General features: G+C 37.5%; 1 protein-coding gene across 1 annotated transcript; it reads left to right on the plus strand.

Moving 5' to 3' along the window:
* The first annotated feature begins 2,770 nt into the window (after nucleotides 1-2,770).
* LOC132187193 (reticulon-like protein B22) lies at nucleotides 2,771-15,509 on the plus strand. The gene is made up of 4 exons (XM_059601416.2): nucleotides 2,771-3,183; nucleotides 3,567-3,708; nucleotides 9,204-9,273; nucleotides 15,346-15,509. Exons 1-4 carry the CDS (start codon nucleotides 2,954-2,956, stop codon nucleotides 15,459-15,461), a joined length of 558 nt encoding a protein of 185 aa, XP_059457399.1. The 5' UTR covers nucleotides 2,771-2,953; the 3' UTR covers nucleotides 15,462-15,509.
* The last annotated feature ends 9,317 nt before the right edge of the window (nucleotides 15,510-24,826 follow it).

Raw genomic sequence — 24,826 nt, forward strand, 5'->3', positions numbered from 1 at the left:
ATTTTTGTTTTTGTTTTTTAAGATGCACTTTGGAGTCCTCTCTGAATTCATCCAATGACCAATTAAAACTTACTAGGTCGGCAAGGAAAGATTCAAGAAGTGCCATTTTATAGCAATTGGTCATAAATTATAAGATTTGATTGATGTAAAAAAAAAAAAAGTAGGGGAAATTTTACTTTGGCCTCTTAAATTTTCAGCCAATTTTACAAACCCCTTGAACTTTCAAATCTCTCACTTTGGACCCCTGAACTTTGATTTGCTCTTACTTTTAACCCCTTTGTTAGTTTTCGACGTTAAACTCAAACGATTTGACTTTTTACGCCCATTATACCCCCACTCAGTCCACTTCAAATTCCAAAAATGCCCAAAACTACAGCACCCACCCCCAGCCCAAAACGACATCGTTTTGGACATCAAAATTATTATTTTTTCTTAAAAAAAAAAAAGAAAAAGAAAATGCAAAATATTAAAAATATTAAAAAAAAAAAAAAAAAAACACCCCAGCCCAATACGATGTCGTTTTGGGCATTAAAATTGTTTTTTTTTTTCTTTTTTCAAAAAAGGGCAAAATATTAAGAAAAAAAAAAGAAAAAAAAAAAAGGAAAACCTAAGAAAAATCGTGGTGGCTGGAGCCACCCCCATGGTCGGTTTGGGGTTGGTCGAACCACCCCATGGCCAAGGGAGTGGTCCGGCCATCCCAAGAGGCCAAAAAAACAAAAGAAGAAAAAAAAAAAAAACGAAAAAAAAAGGTTCTAGCCACCCCCAAAGGCCTGGGGGTGGTTTTGGTCACTCCCAAAACCCCAAAAAAATGAGAAAAAAAAAAAAAAAAAAAAACCCATTCACAGATTTTGGCTTTCGGGGGTAGCCGGACCACCCCCAAGGGCCTGGGGGTGGTTTCGGCCACCCCTTACGGCCGGTATGGGGGTGGCCGAAACCACCCCCAGGCCCTTGGGGGTGGTCCAGCCACCCCGAAAAGCCCAAAATTGTGAATAATTTTTTTTTTCTTTTCATTTTTTGGGCTTTTACCACCCCCTTGGCCATGAGAATGATTCGACCACCCCCAGACCGGCCATGGGGTCCCTTGCCCAAAAATGGGGTGGTCTGGCCACCCCATTTTGGCCAAGGGGGTGGCTCCAATTTGTTTCTTGTTTTTTTGTTTTTTTGTTTTTTTTTTGTAATTTTTATTATTTTTTTAATATTTTGCTTTTTTTTTTTTTTTTTTTAAGAGAAAATTCACTTTACCCCCTTGAAGTTTTAGGGGTTTTCAATTTGAACCCCAAAATTTAAAAATTGGCAATATACCTCCCTAATGTTTCAAAAATTTTCAATTTAAACCTTCCGTTACTAATTTCCGTTGAATTGGACAAAATTTTTTTTTTTTTTTTTAAAAAAAAGAAAAAAGTCTGAGGGTAATTACGTAATTTCATAGATTTTCGTAAAATTTGACGGAAATTAGTAACAGAAGGTTTAAATTGAAAATTTTTGAAACATTAGGGGGGTACATTGCCAATTTTTAAACTTTGGGGTTCAAATTAAAAAACACCTGAAACTTCAGGTAAAGTGGATTTTTTCTTTCTTTTTGTTTTTTTTTTTTTTTTAAATTTTTAATGCCCAAAATGTCGTCGTTTTGGGCTGGGTGGGTGTTGTAGTTTTGGAGCTCAAAACGGTGTAGTTTTAACGTTGGGGTATAATGAGCATAAAAAGTCAAATCGTTTGAGTCTAACATTGAAAACTAACAGAGGGGTCCAAAGTGATAGAAAGTGAAAGTTTAGGGGTCCAAAGTAAGAGATTTGAAAGTTCAGGGAGGGTTTGTAAAATCGGCTGGAAGTTCAGGGAGCCAAAGTGAAGTTTTCCCAAAAAAGTAAGAATGTATTTATATAAAAAAAAAATAAAAAAAAATTTGTTTTGTAATATTTTTTAAAGGGTAATTTCACTTTAGACTCTGAGTTACCAAGCGATTTAAGAAGCCTTCCAAACTTCAAAAACTCTCAATTTGAACTCTTGAATTTTCAATTGCAATCAATTTGAATCACTCCGTTATATTTTAAACGTTAAAAGTGAGACAATGACGTTTATACCCTTGACTTTTTTATAAAATTCCAAATTTATTGTTAATTCCAAATTTTAAAAAATTAACAAAATAAAGTTAAAAAAAAGGAGATATTTTGGTCTTTTTAGGGGTAAATCAAGGAAGTTAACGGCTAAATCTAACGGAATGGTTCAAATTGACTGTAATTGAAAGTTTAGAGGTTCAACCGTTCAAATTAAGAGGTTTTGAAGTTTTGGGGATTTTCAAATCGTGTGTTAATTCACAAGTCTAAAATGAAGTTACCCACTTTTTTATTCGAATAATAATAAAAAATAACTAATATGATATAAAAATAAAAAAATATTAAGAGTTGAAAAAATTGATGAGTCATAGTTTGAGGCCTTTTAGTTTCTCTTGTTTAAATGCTTGAAAAAAAAACAATTACGAGTACCGGTTTCTGATGATTTCTTGGTCAACATGTTGCCGGCTGGTATGGTCCCCAACTTTGAAAGTTGCAGCTTCTCCAATGACTTTTAGAGATTGAATTGAAGAATTACTATAATTTATTTGTTTGTTATTCGTAACAATATTACCATAATTTATTTGTTAAGTAATATTATTTAATAGATTCTTAGAAAATTATTATATAATTTGATAATGCATTTAAATGACTAATTTTTCACCGTATGATATCCGACAATTTACTTCAGTAGAGACAAGACAATTTTCTTTATTTTTTTTTTTTTTGGAAGAAGAAAGGAATCTGTAGTATTACAAGAAGGTTGAAGAAGAGCAACACAGAGGGAGAGAGAGAGAGGTTGTAATAGCAGAAATTAATAATAGAAGATGAAGCAACACAGAGATAATACAACACAGGAGATGATGGCAATGATCAAGTGAATTGTGGTGGCTTTGAGAGGGGAAATGGATAGCAGCAGCAACAACAACAACAACAATAATAAGAGCAAGGGGAGCAGGCAAAGGAGAAGGAGCCGATTCGGGAAGCCATTGATAGTGCTGATCAGTGGTACGTTGGTGTACTACCACTGCGCCTACAGGAAAGCCAGCCTTCTCTCCTTAGTCTCCGACGTCCTCATCGTCCTCATCTGCTCCCTCGCCATTCTCGGCCTTCTCTTCCGCCAATTGAACATCTCGTAATTTATATTTTGATTATTCTCTTCTCACTCTTCTCACTCATTTCAATCATTTCTTTGTATTGGGAAATTTAGGGTTTTCAATTTTTGCTTGGCCTTTTTTTTTTGAAAAAATTTACCAAATAACCTATTTTGCATAATTCAATTAAAAATTATTTATTTTCCATTGTGACCCAATTTAATTTATTGTTTTAAATTTTAGGGTTTTGCTTGTTTCAAAGTTTGAATAGACACTCTGATTCTTATGCTTTCTTGCTCTTCTTGTTTTACTAATTTCAAAATGTTGATAATTTGAGTTATTTCTGTGTGTATTGAATAGAGTGAAATTAGGACTTTCATCATTTTTAAACACTCTAATTTTATTGGACAACGTTGTTCTATAGGGTGCCCGTGGATCCACTTGAGTGGCAGATTTCTCAGGACACTGCTAATAGCATTGTTGCGTGGTTAGCTAACACTATTGGGGCTGCTGAGTCTGTTTTGAGGGTTGCTGCCACGGGGCATGACAAGAGGCTGTTTTTCAAGGTAATATTATACAACTTTAATTGTTTTCTATCTCGATATCGGGCTTGGGCTTCTACATGGTTTCTAGAACTTAAGGTTTTCAAATTTTAAATAAAATCATTGGTATGGAAAGAGAAGGCACTGTAAGTTTTAATTATACAGCTTGCACATAAAATAATGTTACTTTTAAGTGTATGGCTTGCACAAAACTAATGCTGCTACAACCATCAACATCTTCTTTTAGACTTTTGGACTGTATGCTTGTCTCAGCAGAAACCATAAATATTAAACTATTTTGAAAAAGCAACAGATTTTCCTCACCACAAAGGAATCTGTAGCCCAAATTGTTGTATTAGATGAAGCATATTCTAGAACTCAAGAAAGCAGGGATAATTTCACTTTTTAAGATGACATATTTTCTTGCTTTATCATGTTGGATTTGAAGGTCAGCCAGTTTATTAAACTTTTACTTTTTTTTTTTTTTTTTTTTTTTTTATTGGTAAATTATACACTTACCCGGTGCGACTTGAACCCATGACCTCACCCTCCACCTTGCTGAGTTAAAGCACATTGGTTATTAAACTTGTATTACAGTGTTTGTAAACCATATCACAATTTATGTTGGTTATTTGATGCCTTGAGAAACAAATATTTGTGTAAAGTACTGTTGTGTCAGTAAGTTGTGTGGAGAATGACTGCTCTGGAGGCACTTTTTGTGGATTGAATATCTAGGGTTATTTCCTCATAGCATTTCTTGGGTTTTATTTTCTGGTGGTTTCCTTGTCATTCTTGTGCTGAATTCCTTTCTCTTATCTGGTCGAACTACTGGTAGGACTAAGAGTTCAATCAAATCAATAGCATTTTAGGGTTGTGCAGGACAAGATTTCTAGCTTATTAGCATATTGGCTTGCTAAATTGCCATGAGTTAGGTAGTAAGGTTATTTGAATGATGTAGGACTGAAGCTCTGGTTCCAACATTAATGTAGAACAATGGATGTGATACCAAATCTGATGTAGGAGAATTTGGGCAGTAACTTCTTTTAGGGTTTAGGACAAGCTACAGCTAGCATTTTGGTGGGAAACTAGGGGTTTTTAGGGTTGTTTAGTTATGGTTTTGTAGTGAAAAGGGCTGGAAATATTTGAGATTGAGGATTTCATTTAGGGTAAGAAATGGGATTTAGTTTGATGGCAAAACAAATGGGAAAATTAAGTCGAAGTTGCTGTTCCTGGCCTGTGAACAGTAACCCGAGAAAATTAATTAGGAGCTATTTGATGGATAGGTGATTTGGGGTTCTTTGGGATTGGACACTAAGGAAATAATATATGAAATTCAGATTCAATATCGGCTGGAATTTGAAACAAAATTGTTCAAAACTGAAAAGGAAATAGAAAAAAAGAAAAAGAAAAAGACACAAACGTAGACCTTGACACATAGTTTTTCTCGGCATCACATCTAAGGTTCCTCAATATCACGCCTCCGAGATGGGTTGCTTGACATAGTTCTCGTAGCTGGAAATTTTACAGTCATCTTTTTTCATTTAACCATCATAAGAAAAAAAAAAAAAAAAACCATTAAAATCCATATTCATAGGCATCTAATGCCTAACCCTAATGGATTTGGACTCTTTGCATTTTAACTACTAAAGGCCCAAAGCCAAATAACCAATGAAAACTACAAATAAAACCCAAAGCAAATATAATGCACTCAAATTTCTGTCGGCCCCTAAAATATGAAAATTATAAAAATATACAAACTCTTAAAATTGAATAAAACTAGAAGGGGAAACTACACTTACCCCGCTCAAACTACCACACATTTGCAATGTCCTCCACAACTCCAAAAAGTTGCAACGTACCCTACAAATATACCAAGCCCTTTCATTTAAAAATGTTCATTAAATTAGTAGGTTAAAGCATCACATGTTGTAAATATTTTGTTATACCCCTATTAAATTTATTAAAATACAACTATGCCCTTAGATTACAATGGACAATCTTCTGAAGCGGCGTGTCATTGTGGTTGAGAGGTGTTGTATGTGCAGAAGGAATGGGAAGTATGTGGATCATTTTCTTCTTAGGTTTTACTTATGCTATGTGAAATGTTTCTTCAATCGGTTTGGGCTGTCTTGAGTTATGCCTAGATGAGTAGTCAACTTGTATGTTTGTTGGTAGACACCCGGCAACACTCGGAATGTTGTTGTATGGAAGATGGTAACTTCGTACTTTTTGTGGTGTCTTTGGAGGGAAAGGAATAATTGAAGTTTTGAGGACCACAAGAGGACATTGAAGGATATTGAGTCTTTATTTTTCAACACCCTGTATCTTTGGACATTTTCTTTTTCCTTTGGGCGATTAGTTTTCATGAGTTTCTTGTTCTTTTTGATCCTTCAAGTTAGGTGGCTTTTCTTTTTTCTTTTTTCTTTTTTTTTTTTCAGAATTTTTATGAAGGGGGTATTTTTGTCATTTTGTTCTCCCCATGTATACTTCAATCACGTGGTGGTTTTCTTTTGTTTCAACTTTAACTTCATTGAAAATGGTAGCCAAGGCCGGTTTCCGCAATTCTAATTCATGACCTAATGACACCTTATCAGCACATTTGTTAGTTATCATATCTTCCTTTGATTTTGACTCTAACTTGGCATGTTTTTTGTCTCTCAATAGACAGCTTTTATGCTTAACTAAATTCTGTTGAGTACTCATGCATTGGTGTCAAGAACTTTTGTAAATCTTTCAAAGAAACATCAGTCCAGTCCTTGGAGAACTTAATTTGTACTCCTGGCATTTTTGTAGCCTGATCAGCGGCTGGTTTGGTGATGTCTTACTACAATGGGAATTTTAAACTACTACTCTTTGCCTTTGTTTTGAAATTTCTATTAATCAAGCTATTTAGGAACCTTCTTTACAACAAAAGTTTCTACCAACTTTTCAACTTGCTGTTTTGGGTTACAAATTGAGGCTTCCTTCACTTTTTTTAAAGATCTCAAAACCTTTATGAAAGTTTCCTACACAACAGCCGTATCAATAGCTTCTTCAACATCTTCAAAATACACATGAGATTCATCCTACACACACACACACACACACACACACACGAGGCATCTTTCTTTAAATTTAGATCTCAGCCCACTTTTAAATCGAATAATACTCATACATTCACTTTTAACTATTCCACACTTGAAAAATAATTCTTTTTGTTGGGGTTGTCAAGTGGAATGTCATTTTTGTACGGCCCGTCCAAGACTAGAAGATGGATTTGGTTTCTCCTTTTTTTGATCGGTTGTATTCTTGCAAGGTTTCCATAGGCATTGTAGATCGTTTTTGCTGGTCTTCGTCCAAGAAGGGCAAGTTTGAGGTGAAGTCGCTCTACAGGGCCTTGTCCAATTCTAATCAAGAGGAGTTTCCTTGGAAGAGCATCTAGCATACTAAGGCGCCTCTGCGAGTGGCATTTTTCGGGTGGACTTCGGTCCTAGGCAAAATTTTGACTCATGATACTCTGCGTAAGAGAAACATAGTGGTAGTGGAGTGGTGCTATATGTGCAAGAAGACCGGAGAGTTAGTCGATCATCTTCTTCTCCATTGTGAGCTCGCAAGTGCTCTTTGGCATACGATTTTTAAGTGGTTTAGGTTGCATTGGGTCATGCCTTGCAGGGTGAGCGACTTGTTCGATAGCTGGTGGTCGGGAGGACGATCTCGAAGCGCGGTTGTGTGGAAGATGATCCCTCTGTGTCTTATGTGGTGTATATGGAATGAAAAAAATGCTAAATGTTTTGAAAATTCCACTAGGACCATAGATGAATTGACTCATTTTTTCTTCTTTACTCTTTACTCTTGGACGGCCGCTTGGCTAACTCCTTTAGTGATTAGTTTCTCTGATTTTCTTTTTCATTTCTCTCCCTCTTAGGCACTCTCTGTTTATACTTCCCGTGTATGTGGGTTGCCCCTTTGCGCTTTTTTATATCATTATTACTTATCAAAAAAAATAATTCTTTTTGTTGCATAATCAATCACACAAAAATTACCTTTTCAGAGTATAGAAATTGATCAAGAAGATCATCCTGAAGATCTCGTAGAAGAACCTCTCTATTAAGAAGTGATTTACCCTCTGGCCAAATCAATTCACTCTTGTAGGATCTTCCACGATGTGAAAACATTATGCAGTTCCTAGCTTTGATACCAAAACTGATGTAGGACAAAAGTTATGATACCAAAATCGATGTAGAACAACAGATTTGATACCAAATCTAATATGGGATAATTTAAACTGCAACTTGTTTAGGGTTTAGGACAAGCCACTGCCTGGATTTTGGTGGGAAAACTAGGGGTTTATCGGGTTGTTTGGTTAGGGTTTTGTAGTGAAAAGAGCTGAACATATTAGAGATTGAGGGTTTCAATTAAGGTTAGGAATGGGATTTAGTCTGAAGGCAAAACAAAGGGGAAAATTCAATTCTAAGTTGCTGTTCCTGGGCTGTGAACAATAACCCAAGAAGGTAATTTTGGTATTTTGGGGTTTTTCAGGAGCTATTTGATGGATGGGTGATTGGGGTTCTTTGAGATTGGACTATAGGGAAATAATGTATGAAAAATCGGATCTAATATTGGCTGGAATTCAAAACAAAATTGCTGGAAACTGAAAAGAAAATAGAAAGAAGAAAAAAAGAGAGAAACCTAAACATCGCACCTAGTTTTCCTAAGCATCACATGTAGGATTCCTCGGCATCACACCTTTGAAAAGGGTTGCATCACACAATCCTTGCTGGAAATTTCATAGCCATCTTTTTTCATTCAGCCATCATAGAAAGAAAGAAAAATAAAAAAAATGATTCCATTCAATTTTTTTTATTTTTTTTATTTTATTTTTTTATTTATTATTTATTTTTTTATATAGAATTCATTAAAAAGCATTACATTCATATTTATAAGCGTCTAATACCTAACCCTAATTGACTTAGACTCTTTGGACTTTAACTACTAGAGGCCCAAAGCCAAATAACCAGTTAAATCCATCATTAAAACCCAAAATTAAATCTAATGCACTCAAATTTCTGCCTATATCTACAAATTTAAATATTATAAAATATCCAAATTCCTAAAATGGAATCTAACTAAAATCAAACAAAACCAGCTTATCACTCCCTGTATCACTAAATAGTTAATTTTATGAAGTGCATTGTGCACCTATTGGTCTTCATTTTCCAAGTAATAAAATGTACCTACACTGATTTTATTGGGGAACTTATTGGCCTGAGTTCTGTGCAACTCTATATCCTTGGCAAGTAGTCCATCCCAGCTCCAACTTCCCACCCCTCACCAACCCCCCCCCGCCCACCCAAAAACACACACACACACACACACTTACACACACCCGCACACCCCCGCACCCACACCCCCTTTAATTTGTGCTAAGGTTGCTCATTCCATTTTAATTTGTGGTGACATAATCAGAGAATAAAACTACTACCCTTTTGTTATGGTTGTTGTGGCCAGAGAATTAATACATGACATAAATCTCTTTTCAGGTGGTGGTTTGTCTTTACATACTATCAGCTTTGGGACGATTAGTTTCTGGTGTTACAGTTGCCTATGCTGGTATGTTCCCTGGCATATCTGTATATAATACATATATTGCAACTGGGATTTACTACTTGTTTTGGTACTTAGAGCAAAAAAGCTTGATAAATGTCTGAAGGTGAGAAACTTACTCACAGAGTGGAAGGTTGAAACTTACTTCCTCAAGAAACTAAGCTTGACATCATGCCTCATAGTGTTGTGCGTGGTTTGTGGGGCTGCCATCATGTGGATCGGTGTTGTTTGGATTCCAGAAGGGCTTCAAGTAGTGTTTTGATTACGTGGGATAGGAGAGTATTGGAGAAGATCAACGAATGTGTGGGGAAATTCACATTGGCTATCACTTTTAGAAACATTGAGGATCATTTCTCCTAGGTTTTTGCAGGTGTCAATGACCCTAATTCTGATAAGTATAGAAGGCTTCTTTGGGATGACTTGACTAGTATGCTCAACTACTAGAACTTGCCTTGGTACATTGGGGGTGATTTTAACCTTTCTAGATTTCCCAGTGAGAAATTGGGAGAAGCTTGTTTATACCCAACTATGATGCAATTCTTTGACTTCATTTTTTATTAGGGCTTGATGGACCTCCTCTTGATGGCAAAACTTTTACTTGGTCGAATAATCAGGAATCACCCTCTTGGTTCATAATTGATAGATTCCTTGTCTCCGACGTGGGAAGCTCAGTTTCCTAGTGTGTCCCAAATGAGGCTTTCTAGACTTTGCTCGACTTATTTCTCAATCCTCCTTGACTGTGGTGACTTTTAAAGGGGTAGTAGGTCCTTCAAATTTGAAAACAGGTGGCTAAAGTTTGAGAGTTTTGTGGATAGGGTGAAACGGTAGTACAACTCTTATCACTTCCAAGGCTCTTTGAGCTTCATTTTAGCTTGCAAGCTCAAGGCTTTGAAAGTTGATTTAAATTGATGGAATGAGGAGGTTTTTGGCAATGTTGAGAGGAAGAAGAAGATCCTTTTGGAAGAGCTACATGTTTGTGATATCGTTGAAGAAGAGAGGACCCTAGGTGATGAAGAGAGAATGAAGAAGGCAGAAGTTGTTAGCGAGTTAGAAAGAGGGCTGTTTGGCAACCTACTCATTTTTCCTTTTTCCTTTCTCCTTTCTACCGAAAAAAAAAATAAAATTTTTTTCTTTACATTAGCAAACAACTTGATTCAGTTTTCACTTACAAAAAAGTTTTAAAATTTCTTTCACATTTATGCCACATCAACCCACCTTTATATTACATCAATCCATTCCTTTCTTCATTCTCCTCTCAAAAATATATGCCAAACACACCGCCACTCTCATGGAGGAGGTGGGTTGGAGGCAAAAAGTCTAGGATCTTGTTGTTAAGGGAAGATGACAAGTTCATGAAGTTTTTTCCACAAAATAGCTAATTCCAACAGAAGGAAGAAATCCGTTAATTCCTTGTTGATTGCTGGTACAATATCTACCAACCTGCGAGTACATTGTATAGTTCTATAAAAAGTTGTACGCCAAGTAGTTTAGTTGGAGGCCTTTATTGGATTGTCTTTCTTTTGATTTTATTGATGAGGCTGATGCTAGTTGATGGAGAGAGATTTTGAGGAAGGGGAGGTGTTGGAGGTAGTAAAAGCTATGAATGGTGACAAGGTGTTGGGCCCTGACGGTATTCTATAGCGTTCTTCCAAGCTTGCTGGGTTACTTTAAAAGAGGACACCATGAAGGTCTTTCGTGACTTCCATGCTAGAGTTAAGTTTGAGAGAAGCCTAAATGTTACCTTGATCGCCCTCATTTGGATCCTAGGGGCTGTTGACCCCAAGGATGTTCACATTATTGCTAAGATTCTAGCAAACAAGCTTAAGATGGTGTTGGAGAAGATTATTTCTAAGTCATAAAATGCGTTCATCCTACGTAGGCTGATCCTAGATCTTGTTCTTATTGTCAATGAATGCCTAGATTGTAGAATAAGATTTGGAGAACCCGGTGTTATTTGCAAAATGGACTTAGAAAAACCTTATGATCATGTTAATTGGAATTTTCTGTTGTATATGGTGAGGAGGTGCAGCTTTAGGGGGAAATGGTGCTCTTGGTTAGCTCATTATATTTTCTCCGTGCGTTTCTCGGTTTTGGTGAATGGCACTCCCACCGATTTTTTTAGTAGCTGTAGTTGATTGTCATTGTGATGGAGGCGTTGGGTAAGATGATTTTTCTGTAGTGAATGGGGGTTTTTGTTTGGTTTATCTGTGGGTACATGGATTGATATCTCTCACCTTCCGTTTGTTTATGATACTTTGATTTTCTGTGGGGCCAAACCAGATCATCTACATCATATGTGGTGCCTGTTCTTATGTTTCGAGGCTATTTCAAGCTTGAAGATAAACTTGCCTAAGTCAGAATTGGTTTCTGTTGCAAAAGTTGATAATGTGGATGGGTTAACTGAGTTTCTGGGTTGTGGAATTTCTTCTCTGCCTTTGAGATATGTTGGCCTACCGTTGGGGCCTCCTATAAGGCCAAGCATATTTGCGACGGTGTTATTGAGAAGATAGAGCATTGGTTAGCTAGTTGAAAAATGATGTATTTGTCTAAGAATGGTAGGGTTACCCTTATCAAGAGGGTGTTGCATTGTGTCTCTCTTTACTTTCCTTGAGGGTGTTGCAAACCATATTGAGAAACTTCAACATGATTTCTTATAGGATTGACTAGGCAAAGAGTTCCAATATCACTTGGTAAGCTGGTCCAAGGCTTGTTCACTCTCGAAGGGAGGATTGGGGGTTCGGAACTTGCTGATGTTCAATCGTGCTCTCTTAGGAAAATGGCTTTGGTGCTATGGGCTTTGGAGAGAGCCTTGGTGGAGATATGGCCTTTAAAGGAACACTTTCTAGATGTATATGGTATTGCTTGTGCAAATGATGCTTAAGTTGTGGCACACTTGGAGTTTTCTGGTGGTTCCACTCAGTTGAACATGAGCTTTGTTAGAGCAGCGCATGATTAGGAGGTAGATGTCTTTGCCCCGTTCGTTAGGGTGTTGTATTTAGTTAGAGTTAGGCGGGAAGGTGAAGACAAGTTGTGGTGGGTCCCCTCCAAAATTGGGTTGTTTGATGTTAAATCATTTTATAGTACCATGGGTTTTAACAATGGCTTTCGTTTCCCTTGGAAGAGTGTTTGGCGGACTAAGGTTCCGTTGATGGTGGCCTTAGAAAAGATCCTTACCATAGACAATCTTAGGAAGCAACCAGTCATTGTGGTTGATAGGTCTCCTCCAAAATAAGGTTGTTTGAAGTTAAATCATTTTGCAGTACCATGGGTTTTAACAATGACTTTCGTTTTCCTTGGAAGAGTGTTTAGGGACAAAGGTTCCATTGATTGCGGCCTTAGAAAAGATCCTTACCATAGACTATCTCAGGAAGCAACCTGTCATTGTGGTTGATAGGTATTGCATGTGTAAAAGAAGTGGGGAGTCTATGGACCATCCTCTCCATTGTGAGGTTGTTTGTGCCATTTAAAATGTTTTCTTCAGTAGATTTGGGCTGCCTTGAGCTATGCCTAGACGAGTAGTCGACTTGTATGCTTGTTGGTGGACTGGTAGCACTCAGAGTGCTAATGTGTGGAATATGGTGCCTTCATGCTTTTTTTGGTGTCTATGGAGGGAAATAAACGACAATTGTGAATATGTATAAAAAATAATAATTTAAAAAGAATTCAACAAAAAACTTAAGAGTGAGGTAGTTCAGCAACACCAAAACCCCTAGGGGGTGGTCGAACCACCTTTGAAACCCAAGTGAGTTGGCTAAGCCACCCCCAACCTGTAACGACCTAGGGAAAAGCGCTAGCCATATCTGCACTATCACCTCAAAATGACTAGTCCTTTTGGGAAAATAGCGCAGATGTGGTTAGTGTTTTTCCCTGGGTCGTTACAAGTGGTATCAAAGCCGCCTAGTAATGCCAGGTCATATGGTACTGGAGCACTACATGACGTGACCCTGACGAGGATGTCAAAAATTTAAGAGGGGGAGTTTGTAACACCCCGGTCCCATATTGGGAAGATGAGAAGAAGCCCATATAGAGCTGGTGGTTTATAAAGATAGTCATGGCTGCTAAGTCCCACATTGCTTAGTTGTTAGGTGAAACTGGGCTTTATAATGAATTCTAGGGAAGTTCCAAATTGACTAGTTCTTTTGGGGTAATAGCGCAGATGTGGCTAGTGCTTTTCCCTAGGCTGTTACACAACCCCCCATGGTGTTTCGAGGGTGCCTAAGCCAACCCCTAGGTGTTTCAGGGCTAGCCGAGTCATCCTCGTGGTGTCTAGGGGTAGCTGAACCACCCCCAAACACCTTCAGGAATGGCCAAACCACACTTTAAGGGATGGGCGAGCCACCCCTAGGTGGTTTGAGGGTGGTTGAACCATCACCTTAGGGGTAGTCGTGCCATCCCAAGGTGATTTGGGATAGCCAAAACCTTGGTGTGGTCAAGCCACCCCCTTTTAGGGGTTACAAGGGTGGCTGAACCATCCCTGAAATTCCCGAGGGTGTGATCAGACCAGCAACCGCTTAACCCTAAGGGGTGGGTGGGCCACCCTCTCTTCCAACTCCTTCCTTTCTTTACATGCCTCAAACATAAAAGGACAATTTAGACATTTTAAGTCCAAAATATGTGCGTGTGTGTCAGGTGATCTTTTTTCCATCCATTTTAATGCCAATAGCTAATAGAGGGATCTCTTTGCACCTAAATGGTAGTTGGAAGGAGTCAATTGTCACAAATGGTAATTTGGGAGATAAGTGCAAAAAGAGTGTCAATAAGAGGAGTTTCCCCAAAATACTTCCTTGCCAATGCCCTCATCTGTTTGGCTTATTTTTCTTTTCATGGTAGAAATTTCTATTAGCTTGGTCAAGTGTTTGGTGAAATACAAACCAAGTTGGTCATCTGATTGACTACTATTTCGATAATTTTGAGATGGCATCTTGTTGGCTACCTTTTGGCATTAGGTAAACTAAATCATGGGAAATAGTTTTGATACATTTTATAACCATGTTTAGAGATTACAAAAAAGTATTTTACACTGTTTCTGGGAACCATTTAATGAAGCGAAGAATCAGTGTTTCTAGAATTTTGGAGGCAGCTTCCAAGATGTAGGCTTGCTGTTCTTATTGCATCCATATTGCATTCATATATTATGCATATAATTTGGTAATTGGCATGACTTAAGAGACAATACGCAACAACAATTACTCTGGTCCTAGATGAACGTTGATACATTGGCAATTTAATTTACTTGTGGATGGCCTGTATCAGGTAGGAATTATACTTGGATTTCACCATTTATAAAATACTCCCTTTTTCATTGTTATCTGATAATACTGAAGGCTTATCTAATGTTGCTGTAGTTTCCATGTCTAGCTGTTTGGGTTAGCTTTAAGCATTTTCCCTGTCATGCTGTCATGGATGTGATGACCGATTCGCATATAACATTATTGTTAAATACTTTATGATATGTGATATTACTGGAGTAGGTTTGGAGAAAATTTTTGAAGCCCTGTTGGGTTTCACAAAACTGAATAGAAAGTTCAGTAAATGGAAGAGAATTTTACTAAACAACTTAAGGCTGGAAATGCCACAAACAATTCTGATTAGTTTCTTCTTCTGCCCTACACGCACATTCCCCCTCTTCACTTAACCACAAACCAGTATACCCCCCCTAACAGAAACCCACTCCCCTTAATTATCTATTTACAGAATTCACACACGTAAGAGGCACAACACAATCACATTAGACGCACAACTCTCTCTCCCCACGCCAAACATAAAATACAGCCCCCTGTAATGCCCTGATTTTCACCCCGCAAAACAAAGCACTCACAGCACCACTTTGCAGCCAATTTCCCACTTCCCTCGGTTTTACTCGGGCCCCAAAAACCACCTCTTCAAAGAAGAATAGTCACTTGAGAAACTATTACAGCAGGCTTAAAATGTGAAAAGTTCATTTATTGTGTATCGTCTTCCATTATAGTCACGTCCAAATATATGCATAATAGATCTCAATGCTTTTCTGTTTCTTTGAATCTTGAGTGAAATGTCAGTAACTCTTATTTGGATTTTTTTTTCTTCATCTTGAGACAGGACTCTGCTTGTTTTGTGTTTACATGTTGACGGAGAACTTTCAATCAACCAGCACATGTGTGTCTCAGTTTCTGAGGGGAAGAAATGGCACTACTCCAGAGCAGGAGATAATGTAGACTACACGTTTTTGTAATTCATCATGAATGTTCACCGTTTTCTTCCTACTATTTTGGTCACCCTCTTGATCGAGTTACAAGTGGAGAGCACTGGTTGTGACAAGTACAGAGCATGGTTAAGATAGCATTCAAATTTAGATAACTGTGAACAACATATACGAATTCTCTGGCGTGGGGGAGAATATGTCCTTGCTTACCAACGCCGAAACTGCTGCAACCCAACCTTGTATCTTTTTGTTCCAAACGACGGTAATAAAACTTTTTTCTAGCTCCGGCCAAAATGACCAAGTTGAAACCGTTCTTTGCTGCTCCCTGTAGAATTTTGTATAAAATGAAAAAGAGAAGAGAGCAAAGGCGGAGAGAGGAACAGATGAAGCATTGGAGCTACATCTTGAATTTATTGAAGTGTACGAAACAATATTATATAAGTCCGTATTTATATAATAGCTATGAGCGGTGAGCAAGTAAATTCTAGAATAATTAAGGAAGAGAATAAATCCTAATAGGAAATAGAATAAAGGTGAATTTAAAATGTTTTAACATCTCTCTTCAAACTCAAGGTGTAAGCTTGAGTTTGGAAAAGAAAGGGAAATGATCTTGTAAGATTGCCGGAGGCGGTGGCCGGAAAAAATCTGCCGAAGATTGCTGGAAAAGGATGCCAAGGATGGCTGGAGGAGGCTGCTAGAAAATGGCTGTGGAAAGTGGTCAACGAATGGTTTGAAATTGAGGTGAACAAGACTAAACCCGCTGAATCAAGTCAAAAATGGTCTGCAACAAGGGGTGAACCTAGTTGAAAATGGTCTGTAGCCAGGGGTGATCGGATTGAGCCCATTGAACTGGGTTGAAAAATGGTCGAACTGAATTTATCTTGTAATAACCCAACTTTTTAAAATCGTTTTAAAAAGAGTTTTAACTCCTTAGTCAACAAGTTATTAGCCTTCTAAATCAGCCTTCAGTAGAAAACCATAAGCCACCTTAGCATAACCCAAGCCCTCATACTTAACCAAAAAGCCTTGAGGCAAAACCCAGACTCTACCTATTTTCGGCTGTACGTACGCCCAATAGTGGAGTACGTACGCCCTTGTCTTTAGTAAGGACATACGCCGATGGATCACCGTACGTACACTCTTGTCTTTAGTCTTTACCGGGGGACCACTGTACGTACGCCGAGAGACCACCTGTATGTACGCTGACTAGCTCTTGACCCAGTGGGCAATACACCAGGATGTATGTTGAACCCTTTTACCCAATGTGTAATAATACCATTTGTACACCCCTAGTACCGTACGTATGCTACTTTTTAGATTAGCCTATAGTGCTCACAGCTTTTCCCCACCTATAACTAACCTATTTCCCCTCGTACCTTGAACTCATTTTCCACCCCTAGGCTCTTTGTAATCACCTTTGTGAGTGTTCTTGTGAGTTTGAGAGGGATTTGGAGAGAATGAAGAAAGCCTTGTGTTCTTGCCATCTCCTAAGGTAACCCCTTGCCCATTTTTATACTCTTGATGTTGTTATTGTTGCTTTTCTAATGTTACAAGTTTTAAAAGCACTAATGTAGTCTTTTGAATACCAAAATATATCAATAATAATAAACCACTCACAATAGTACGAATCCCTGTAGAATAAGGCTATATTGAGGGTATCGAACCTCAAGGACTGCGTAGTGCGTAGGTGTTGTTATCAAGTTTGTCAATATTAAATATAACTTAATTAACAAGAGTTTGATTTGTTTTGAGTATAACTAAATACATAAAAGTAAAGATAAAAAGTAATGAGAGATAAAATAGAGGGTTGATTTTACCATTAACGGTATAACAATGGTCAATCATAAATTAATAAGGAAAATTCATATTATGCATGATATAGGGCTCGTCTTACTCGAGTAGTCAAGAAAATATCATCATTTAAGAAATAAGTATAATTCATCTTTGGTTGTCACAGACCGTCCACCTAACCACTATGATGTGGTACGATCCGTCTTCTCTACGTATGGATTATCTAATTCTTTAATAGGTTACACACAATCAATGAATAAGAATAACCCATATTCGGTTGGTACCAACAGTCTACCTAAATTACATTAAACTAGGGTGTCGTACAATCCGTCTTCTCTATGTCTGGCCTATCAAATCCTATTGATCATGTATAAGTTAAAATCGTTGTATAACAATCATTCATATAATCGCAGAAAATATAAAGTATTAAGTTCAATCAATATAAGAGACTTTCTAAGACAATAAAAAATTCATCATGATTGAATATAAACATTAAGATCAATTCTCAAAGTTATATAACCATCATGCATATAGAAAAATCTAAATTAAAATAAAATTAAACCATTGTTACTTGGAAAGGGCTACTTCAACGCTCTATTACGGGTTTAGCCGCTCATGGTGGTGCTAGAATGGCGTCCTGTCATGACCATTTCCTCTTCAACTCTCCAAGCCTCCAAGAAGATAATTTGTCTAAAACTAAGCATACATTTCTTTAAGGCTGAGAGGCCTATTTATAGGGTGTAAAACAAACCCTAAAAGTCCTAGAAATCCCAAAAAAATCGTACTTTAATCTTGTAGTCAAACTAGGAGGCAATACTAGTACAAATTGGAATATGATTTGTCTAGATTTGCGTTCTTTTATTGCAGGACAATTTTGGTATAGAAAACATCCGAATTAAGAAAATCCTATTTCATTATGATTTGTAGTATTTTGAGTTAGCTTTCCAATGCCTCTAGTTTCACTTAAATCCAATATTTGAACGGAAAGTTATGGTCAAAATACTAAGACATGTGCAGAATCCAAATTTGAATCCAATCTGATTTTAACTCCAATTAGAGAAATTTCTATTTAATCATTTCTTTGATTTGATTAAATTTAATCACTTCATATAGATCTTCTATTATGATTGGTTAAGCTTAACCACATCTTCTAGGTCTCTCAAAGTGTGCTTTAAGCGCAAAATCAATAGAAATTATTGCATCTTTATTTATGTTGTGACACATGCAAATTCCAAGATCACCAAAGAAGTAGAAAAGTGCAGAATAGAAAATAACACAACCACACATGACCCCAAGATTTAAGTGGTTCGGCTTAGCAAGCCTACATCCACTGGTGGAGACGATCCAGGAGAAATTCACTAACAAAAGAGTGGAGTACAAAGAGTAGTGCGAATAAAATCACTCAAACCCAAAAGCCCCAATACACCACAATCTCACTAAAAAGAGAATTAGATACAAAAGAGAAATATTCTCTAAAATTCTCTAAGCTTTTCAGCACTTCAAACGTGAGATCAAACTGAAGAAAAATGGTGTATCTCTTCTTCTCTCTGCAACACAAGTCTCTCTCTCTCTCGACAACTTAAGCTTTTTCTTCTTTCTCTATATATCAACTAAAGTTGCTGCCTCTGCTCTCTCAATGACTGAATGGCTTCAATAATAAAACAACAAAGCCTTTTCACAAAGCTTCTAGAAGAAGCTCAATGAATGGAGGGACAAAATGGACGTGAGGGAGAGAAACACAAGTCAAAAAGTATGGGATGCCATAATGGTTTGGGGACAAGGTAAGGTTGATGAACAAATTCAAGTCACCTAATTTGACAAATCTCCACCTTGAGTTGAATTTCATCAAGTCTTCAACACAAATCTCCTCAAGACGTCTCCTCCAACACCCCTAAGGGTAATTACAAACGACAAACACCAATCAAGCCCAAGCAATGCTTGAACTTGAGGATCGGAAGTGGCTTAGTCAACATGTCTGCTGGATTTTCTGCCGTAGCAATTTTCTTTACTATAATATCACCTTGTGTCACGACCTCCCGAAGAAAATGATATCTGACATCAATGTGTTTGGTCTTCTCATGATACATTTGATTTTTAGTCAAATGTATTGTGTTCTGGCTATCACAAAATACAACAGTATCATCCTGCTGCAAACCCAGATCACTAACCAAACCTCTGAGCCAAATTGCTTCTTTCATTGCCTTTGCTGCTGCCATATACTCTGCCTCCGTAGTGGACAAAGCAACCATCGACTGTAAAGTCATTTTCCAACTAATGGCACATCTCGAGAGAGTGAAAACAAAACCTGTTAGAGATCTTCTTTTATCCAAATCACCAGCATAATCTGAATCAACATAACCAGTGACACTGGAATTGATACAACTGCCTCTATCATAGACTAAACCAACATCTGTAGTGCCCAATAACGGAGTATCCATTTCACTGCTTGCCAGTGAACCTTGCCCGGATTCGCCATGTAGCGACTGACACTGATTGCCTGTGAAATGTTTGGATGAGTGCACACCATAACATACATGATGCTCCCAACTACACTGGAGTAAGGAACACGCGACATGAGCTACTCCTCCTCCTCACTCTGTGACGCTGACGCTGCTGAAAGTCTGAAATGAGCTGCAAGTAGAGTACTCACTGGTTTAGAATTATGCATACCAAAGCGTTCAAGTACTTTCTCAATGTACTTTTTTTTGTGACAAGTGCAACTTTTCAGCTTTTCTATCCATGTGAATCTCCATACCAAGGATTTTCTTCGCAGCACCCAAATCCTTCATTTCAAGCTCATCACTCAACATAGATTTCAATCTCTTAATCTCCAACATGCTTTTAGCAGCAATAAGCATGTCATGCACATAGAGTAACAAATAAACAAAAGAACCATCAGACAATTGCCTGTAATTCACACAGCTGTCACAGCTACTTCTTGTGTAACCATGTCCGATCATAAAGCTGTCAAAGCGCTTGTACCACTGTCTTGGAGATTGTTTTAAACCATACAACGACCTCCTCAACTGACAAACATGATCTTCTTTACCTTCAGCGATGAACCCCTCTGGCTGATGCATGTAAATGGTTTCCTCAAGCTCACCATGCAGAAATGCAGTTTTCACATCAAGTTGCTCAAGTTCCAATTCATTTAAAGCAACCATGGCAAGCAAAACACGAATAGAACTATGTCTCACAACAGAAGAGAAAACTTCATTGAAGTCTATACCTTCTCTCTGACTATAGCCCTTTGCTACCAAACGTGCCTTGAACCTTGCACCTTCAACACCTGGGATTCCTTCCTTTTTCTTGAAGATCCATTTGCAACCAACAGTTTTAGCGCCTTTAGGCAATTTCACCAATTCCCATGTTTGGTTCTTATGAAGAGACTCAATCTCCTCATTCATGGCAATAACCCATTGAACAGACTCACTACTTGTGACGGCTTCTGAGTAAGTGGAAGGCTCCTGGACTGCAGTGTCCTCCGCCATAGTAAGTGCATATGCGACCAAATCTGCATAGCCATATCTTTGAGGTGGCCTAATTTGCCTCCTTTGTCTACCAGCCGCAATACTGGCCTCTTGCTTTTCTTGTGGATCATCATCATCATAACTGGAATCATGAACATCTGTAACATGCTGATCTTGAGTGTTATCTCGCACCCTCTGTGAAGCCTCCACTTGAAGCTCCACGTCCTTGCTAGAACCTTGCTCCTTTCCTGTGAAAACAATAGATGCCTTTCTCGAGTCGAGTGAAGCATGGCAGATTCATCAAATACAACATCTCTACTGACTATAAACTTAGGTGATTTAGGATTAGAACACCACGATCTATATCCCTTCACCCCATCCATATAGCCTAGAAATATACATTTCTTTGACCTAGGCTCAAGCTTACCATCATTCACATGACAATAAGCAGGACAACCAAAAGTTTTTAAAAATTAATAATCAGTAGGAGTACCAGACCATACCCCATAAGGAGTTTTACAATCAATGGCTGTTGATGGAGAACGGTTGACCAAATAGCAAGCAGTATTGATTGCCTTAACCCAAAAATCTCTAAACAACCCGGCATTTCAAAGTAAGCAACGCGCTCTCTCCAAGAGAGTCCTGTTCATCCACTCAGCGACCCCATTTTGCTGTGGAGTATGACTAACTCTGCGATGTCTAGCGATGCCTTCTTCATTGCAGAATTTATTAAATTCACCACCACAAAATTCCATGTCGTTGTTTGTTCTGAGTCACTTGATTTTCTTCCTACTCTGATTCTCAATTAATGTCTTCCATTGCTTGAAAGTGACAAACACATCACTTTTCTTCTTCAAAAAATACACCTAGACTTTTCTCGAATAATCATCAATAAATGTAACAAAGTATCGAGCACCACCCTTTGATGGAACCTGAGAGGGACCCCATAGATTTGAATGGATATAATCCAATGTACCACTTGTTCTGTGGATGCCTGTACTAAACTTGACTCTACACTGTTTCCTGAACACATAATGCTCACAAAAGTCAAGAGATCCTATTTTCTGGTCACAAAGCAAACCCCGTTTGCTTAGGATTGTCATACCCCTCTCACTCATATGACCCAACCACATATGCCATAACCGGGTAGTGTCTGAATCTGGATCATCTGAAGAAGACATAGCAGATCAACCTGTTATCGTACTACGTTGAAGAAAGTAGAGGCCATCAACCTTGTTACCTTTCATTATAACCAATGAGCCTTTGCTAACCCGAATGATTCCACCTTCACCGAAATACTTGTATCCAAGGGAGTCCAAAGTGCCCAATGAAATAAGATTTTTCTTCAAATCTAGTATATGTCAAACATTCGTCAAAGTCCTCAAAATCCCATCATGCATCCTAATTCTGATCATACCAATACCAACAATCTTGCAGGCGACATTATTTCTCATCAAGACTGAACCATCATTGACTGAATCATAGGTAGTAAGCCAATCCCTTTTACAGGACATATGAAATGTACAAGTAGTATCAAGGACCCACTTGTCGTTAGAATGATCATCAGAAATGGTAACTGCAAGGACAAGGTCTGAACCCTTAGAATTTCCTTCGATAACACCAACCACAGAAGAGGAACTTTGCTTGTCACCTTCCTCTTTATTTTTCAACTTTGGACACTCGGATTTATAATGCCCATACTTTTTACAGTAGTAACACTTTACTTTCTTCTTTGACCTGGACTCCGATCAGTCTCTTGATTTACCTTTACCTGAATCCCTCTTACTGGATCGACCTCTAAAATTAGAAGAATTTTCTGAATAACCCTTAACAAATAAACCCTCTGCCTGATTATCACTAACTTTACTATTCAATCTTGTCCTCAACTCCATAGAATTTTAAGTAGATTTAACATTGGCTAAGGAAATATTATCTCTACCGTACAACATTGAATTAACGAAATTATCAAAGGCATCTGGTAGTGAACACAACAAAATTAGGGCTTGATCCTCATCATCTACTTTAATATCAATATTTTTTAGATCTAAAATAATTCTATTAAAGTCATCAAGACGATCACAAAGAGGCATACCTTTTTTCATCTTGAGGGTATATAACCGTTGCTTCAAATACAATCGGTTAATGAGGGATTTCGTCATGTACAAGCTCTCCAGCTTCTTCCAAAGCCCAACGGTTGTTTCTTCATCAACGACTTCTCTTAAAACTCCATCTAAAATAGACAACAAAATTGTACTATGGGCTTTTCTTCAAGTTCCTTTTTTTCCTCCATTGATGATGTTGATGGCACCTCGCCATCCAAAATCTTCGTCAAGCCTTGTTGTCGTAAGAAAGCTTGCATCTTGATGCGCCAAAGGCTATTCTGACCATCAAACTTCTCTACTTCAAATTTTGCAGTAGCCATCCCACAAAATAAATACCCGAGCTCTGATACTAGTTTGTTGTGACAAATGCAAATTCCAAGATCACCAAAGAAGCAGAAAAGTGCATAATAGAAAATAACACAACCACACAAGACACTAAGATTTAAGTGGTTCGGCTTAACAAGCCTACATCCACTGGCGGAGACGATCCAGGAGAAATTCACTAATAAAAGAGTGGAGTACAAAGAGTAGTACAAATAAAACCACTCAAACCCAAAATCCCCAATACACCCCAATCTCACTCAAAAGAGAAGTAGATACAAAAGAGAAAATATTCTCTAAAATTCTCTCTAAGCTTTTCAGCACTCCAAACGTGAGATCAAACTGAAGAAAAATGGTGTATCTCTTCTTCTCTCTGCAACACAAGTCTCTTTCTCTCTCGGCAATTTAAGCTTTTTCTTCTTTCTCTATATATCAACTAAAGTTGGTACCTCTGCTTTCTCAATGACCGAATGGCTTCAATAATAAAACAACAAAGCCTTTTCACAAAGCTTCTAGAAAAAGCTCAATGAATGGAGAGACAAAATGGACGCGTGGGAGAGCAATACAAGTCAAAAAGTATGGGATGCTATAATGGTTTGGGGCCCACGGTAAGGTTGATGAACAAATTCAAGTCACCTAATCTGACAATTTAAAACTTGAAGACATTAAAACAACACAAAATCAAACAAATAACAATGCTAAGGAATTAACATATGCGAGTTATGGGGTTTGAATGTGCAATATTCGGCACTTATCACACCCCCAAACTTACATATTGCTAATCCCTTAGCAATACAAAATAGAAAATAAACTGAAAAACAACAGGATAAATACTTCTTTCGTGGGATGTACGATTGCATTTAGCGTATGCAACAAGCATTTTAAACTCCTAGGCATCCCAAGAGGATGAGTGAAATCTCGTTAGGGTTTAACAGAAATGTTACCCACAAATATTTTCATCATTATGTTATTCAAAAGGATGAAGTATCACAAAAATAATGGTTCTTATTCATTGGCAAGCTTAAAAAGATAAACTCTATCTTCAAAATTTCAAGAAATCACAAGTTAAATTTCTGACAAATGGCATTTTTGAGATACAACAAGTTCCTATTAGTGCAGAGTGAACTAACACATAATCATGAAGCTTCAAAATAATTCAAATATAAATGAATCAGCATCTCAGAATTTCTTGGACTTCCTATGAAATGAAACAACCAAGGCATACATTTTTTTTTTTTTTTTTGTACAGGCTGTGCAATACTTAGCTCCCTTAAGTTTTTTAATTGACCCATGTATCGAGAGTTAAGCCAATGAGTCTCAAACCAAATGGTTTTAGGGCATGAGGTGTAAAGACACCCCTAAAGACTTACTAACTCGAGTCAAAAAAGCTACGAAGTTAAGCTAGCCATGTTATCTATCAAACCAAACTTCTCACTTTTGACGCGAACACTCAATAATTAATGAGGCAAGAGATCCAGTTACTCAGTGAAAAACTAAAATATGATCAAATTTTTTTTTTTTTTTTTATTTTAATTTTTTTAATTTTTTATGTATGCCAAGGTTATTCATCCAATAAGTCACCCAACTGTATTCAAGATATTGAAAACAAACATAATTGGTCTCAAATTTTATGCCTTATAGACATGTGCTAGTGTGCTCATGGTAAATCAAATTGAAACGATAAGTATTTCATG

Source organism: Corylus avellana, chromosome 6 (assembly GCF_965113065.1).
Source record: "Corylus avellana chromosome 6, dhCorAvel1.hap1.2, whole genome shotgun sequence".
Lineage (NCBI taxonomy): Eukaryota > Viridiplantae > Streptophyta > Magnoliopsida > Fagales > Betulaceae > Corylus > Corylus avellana.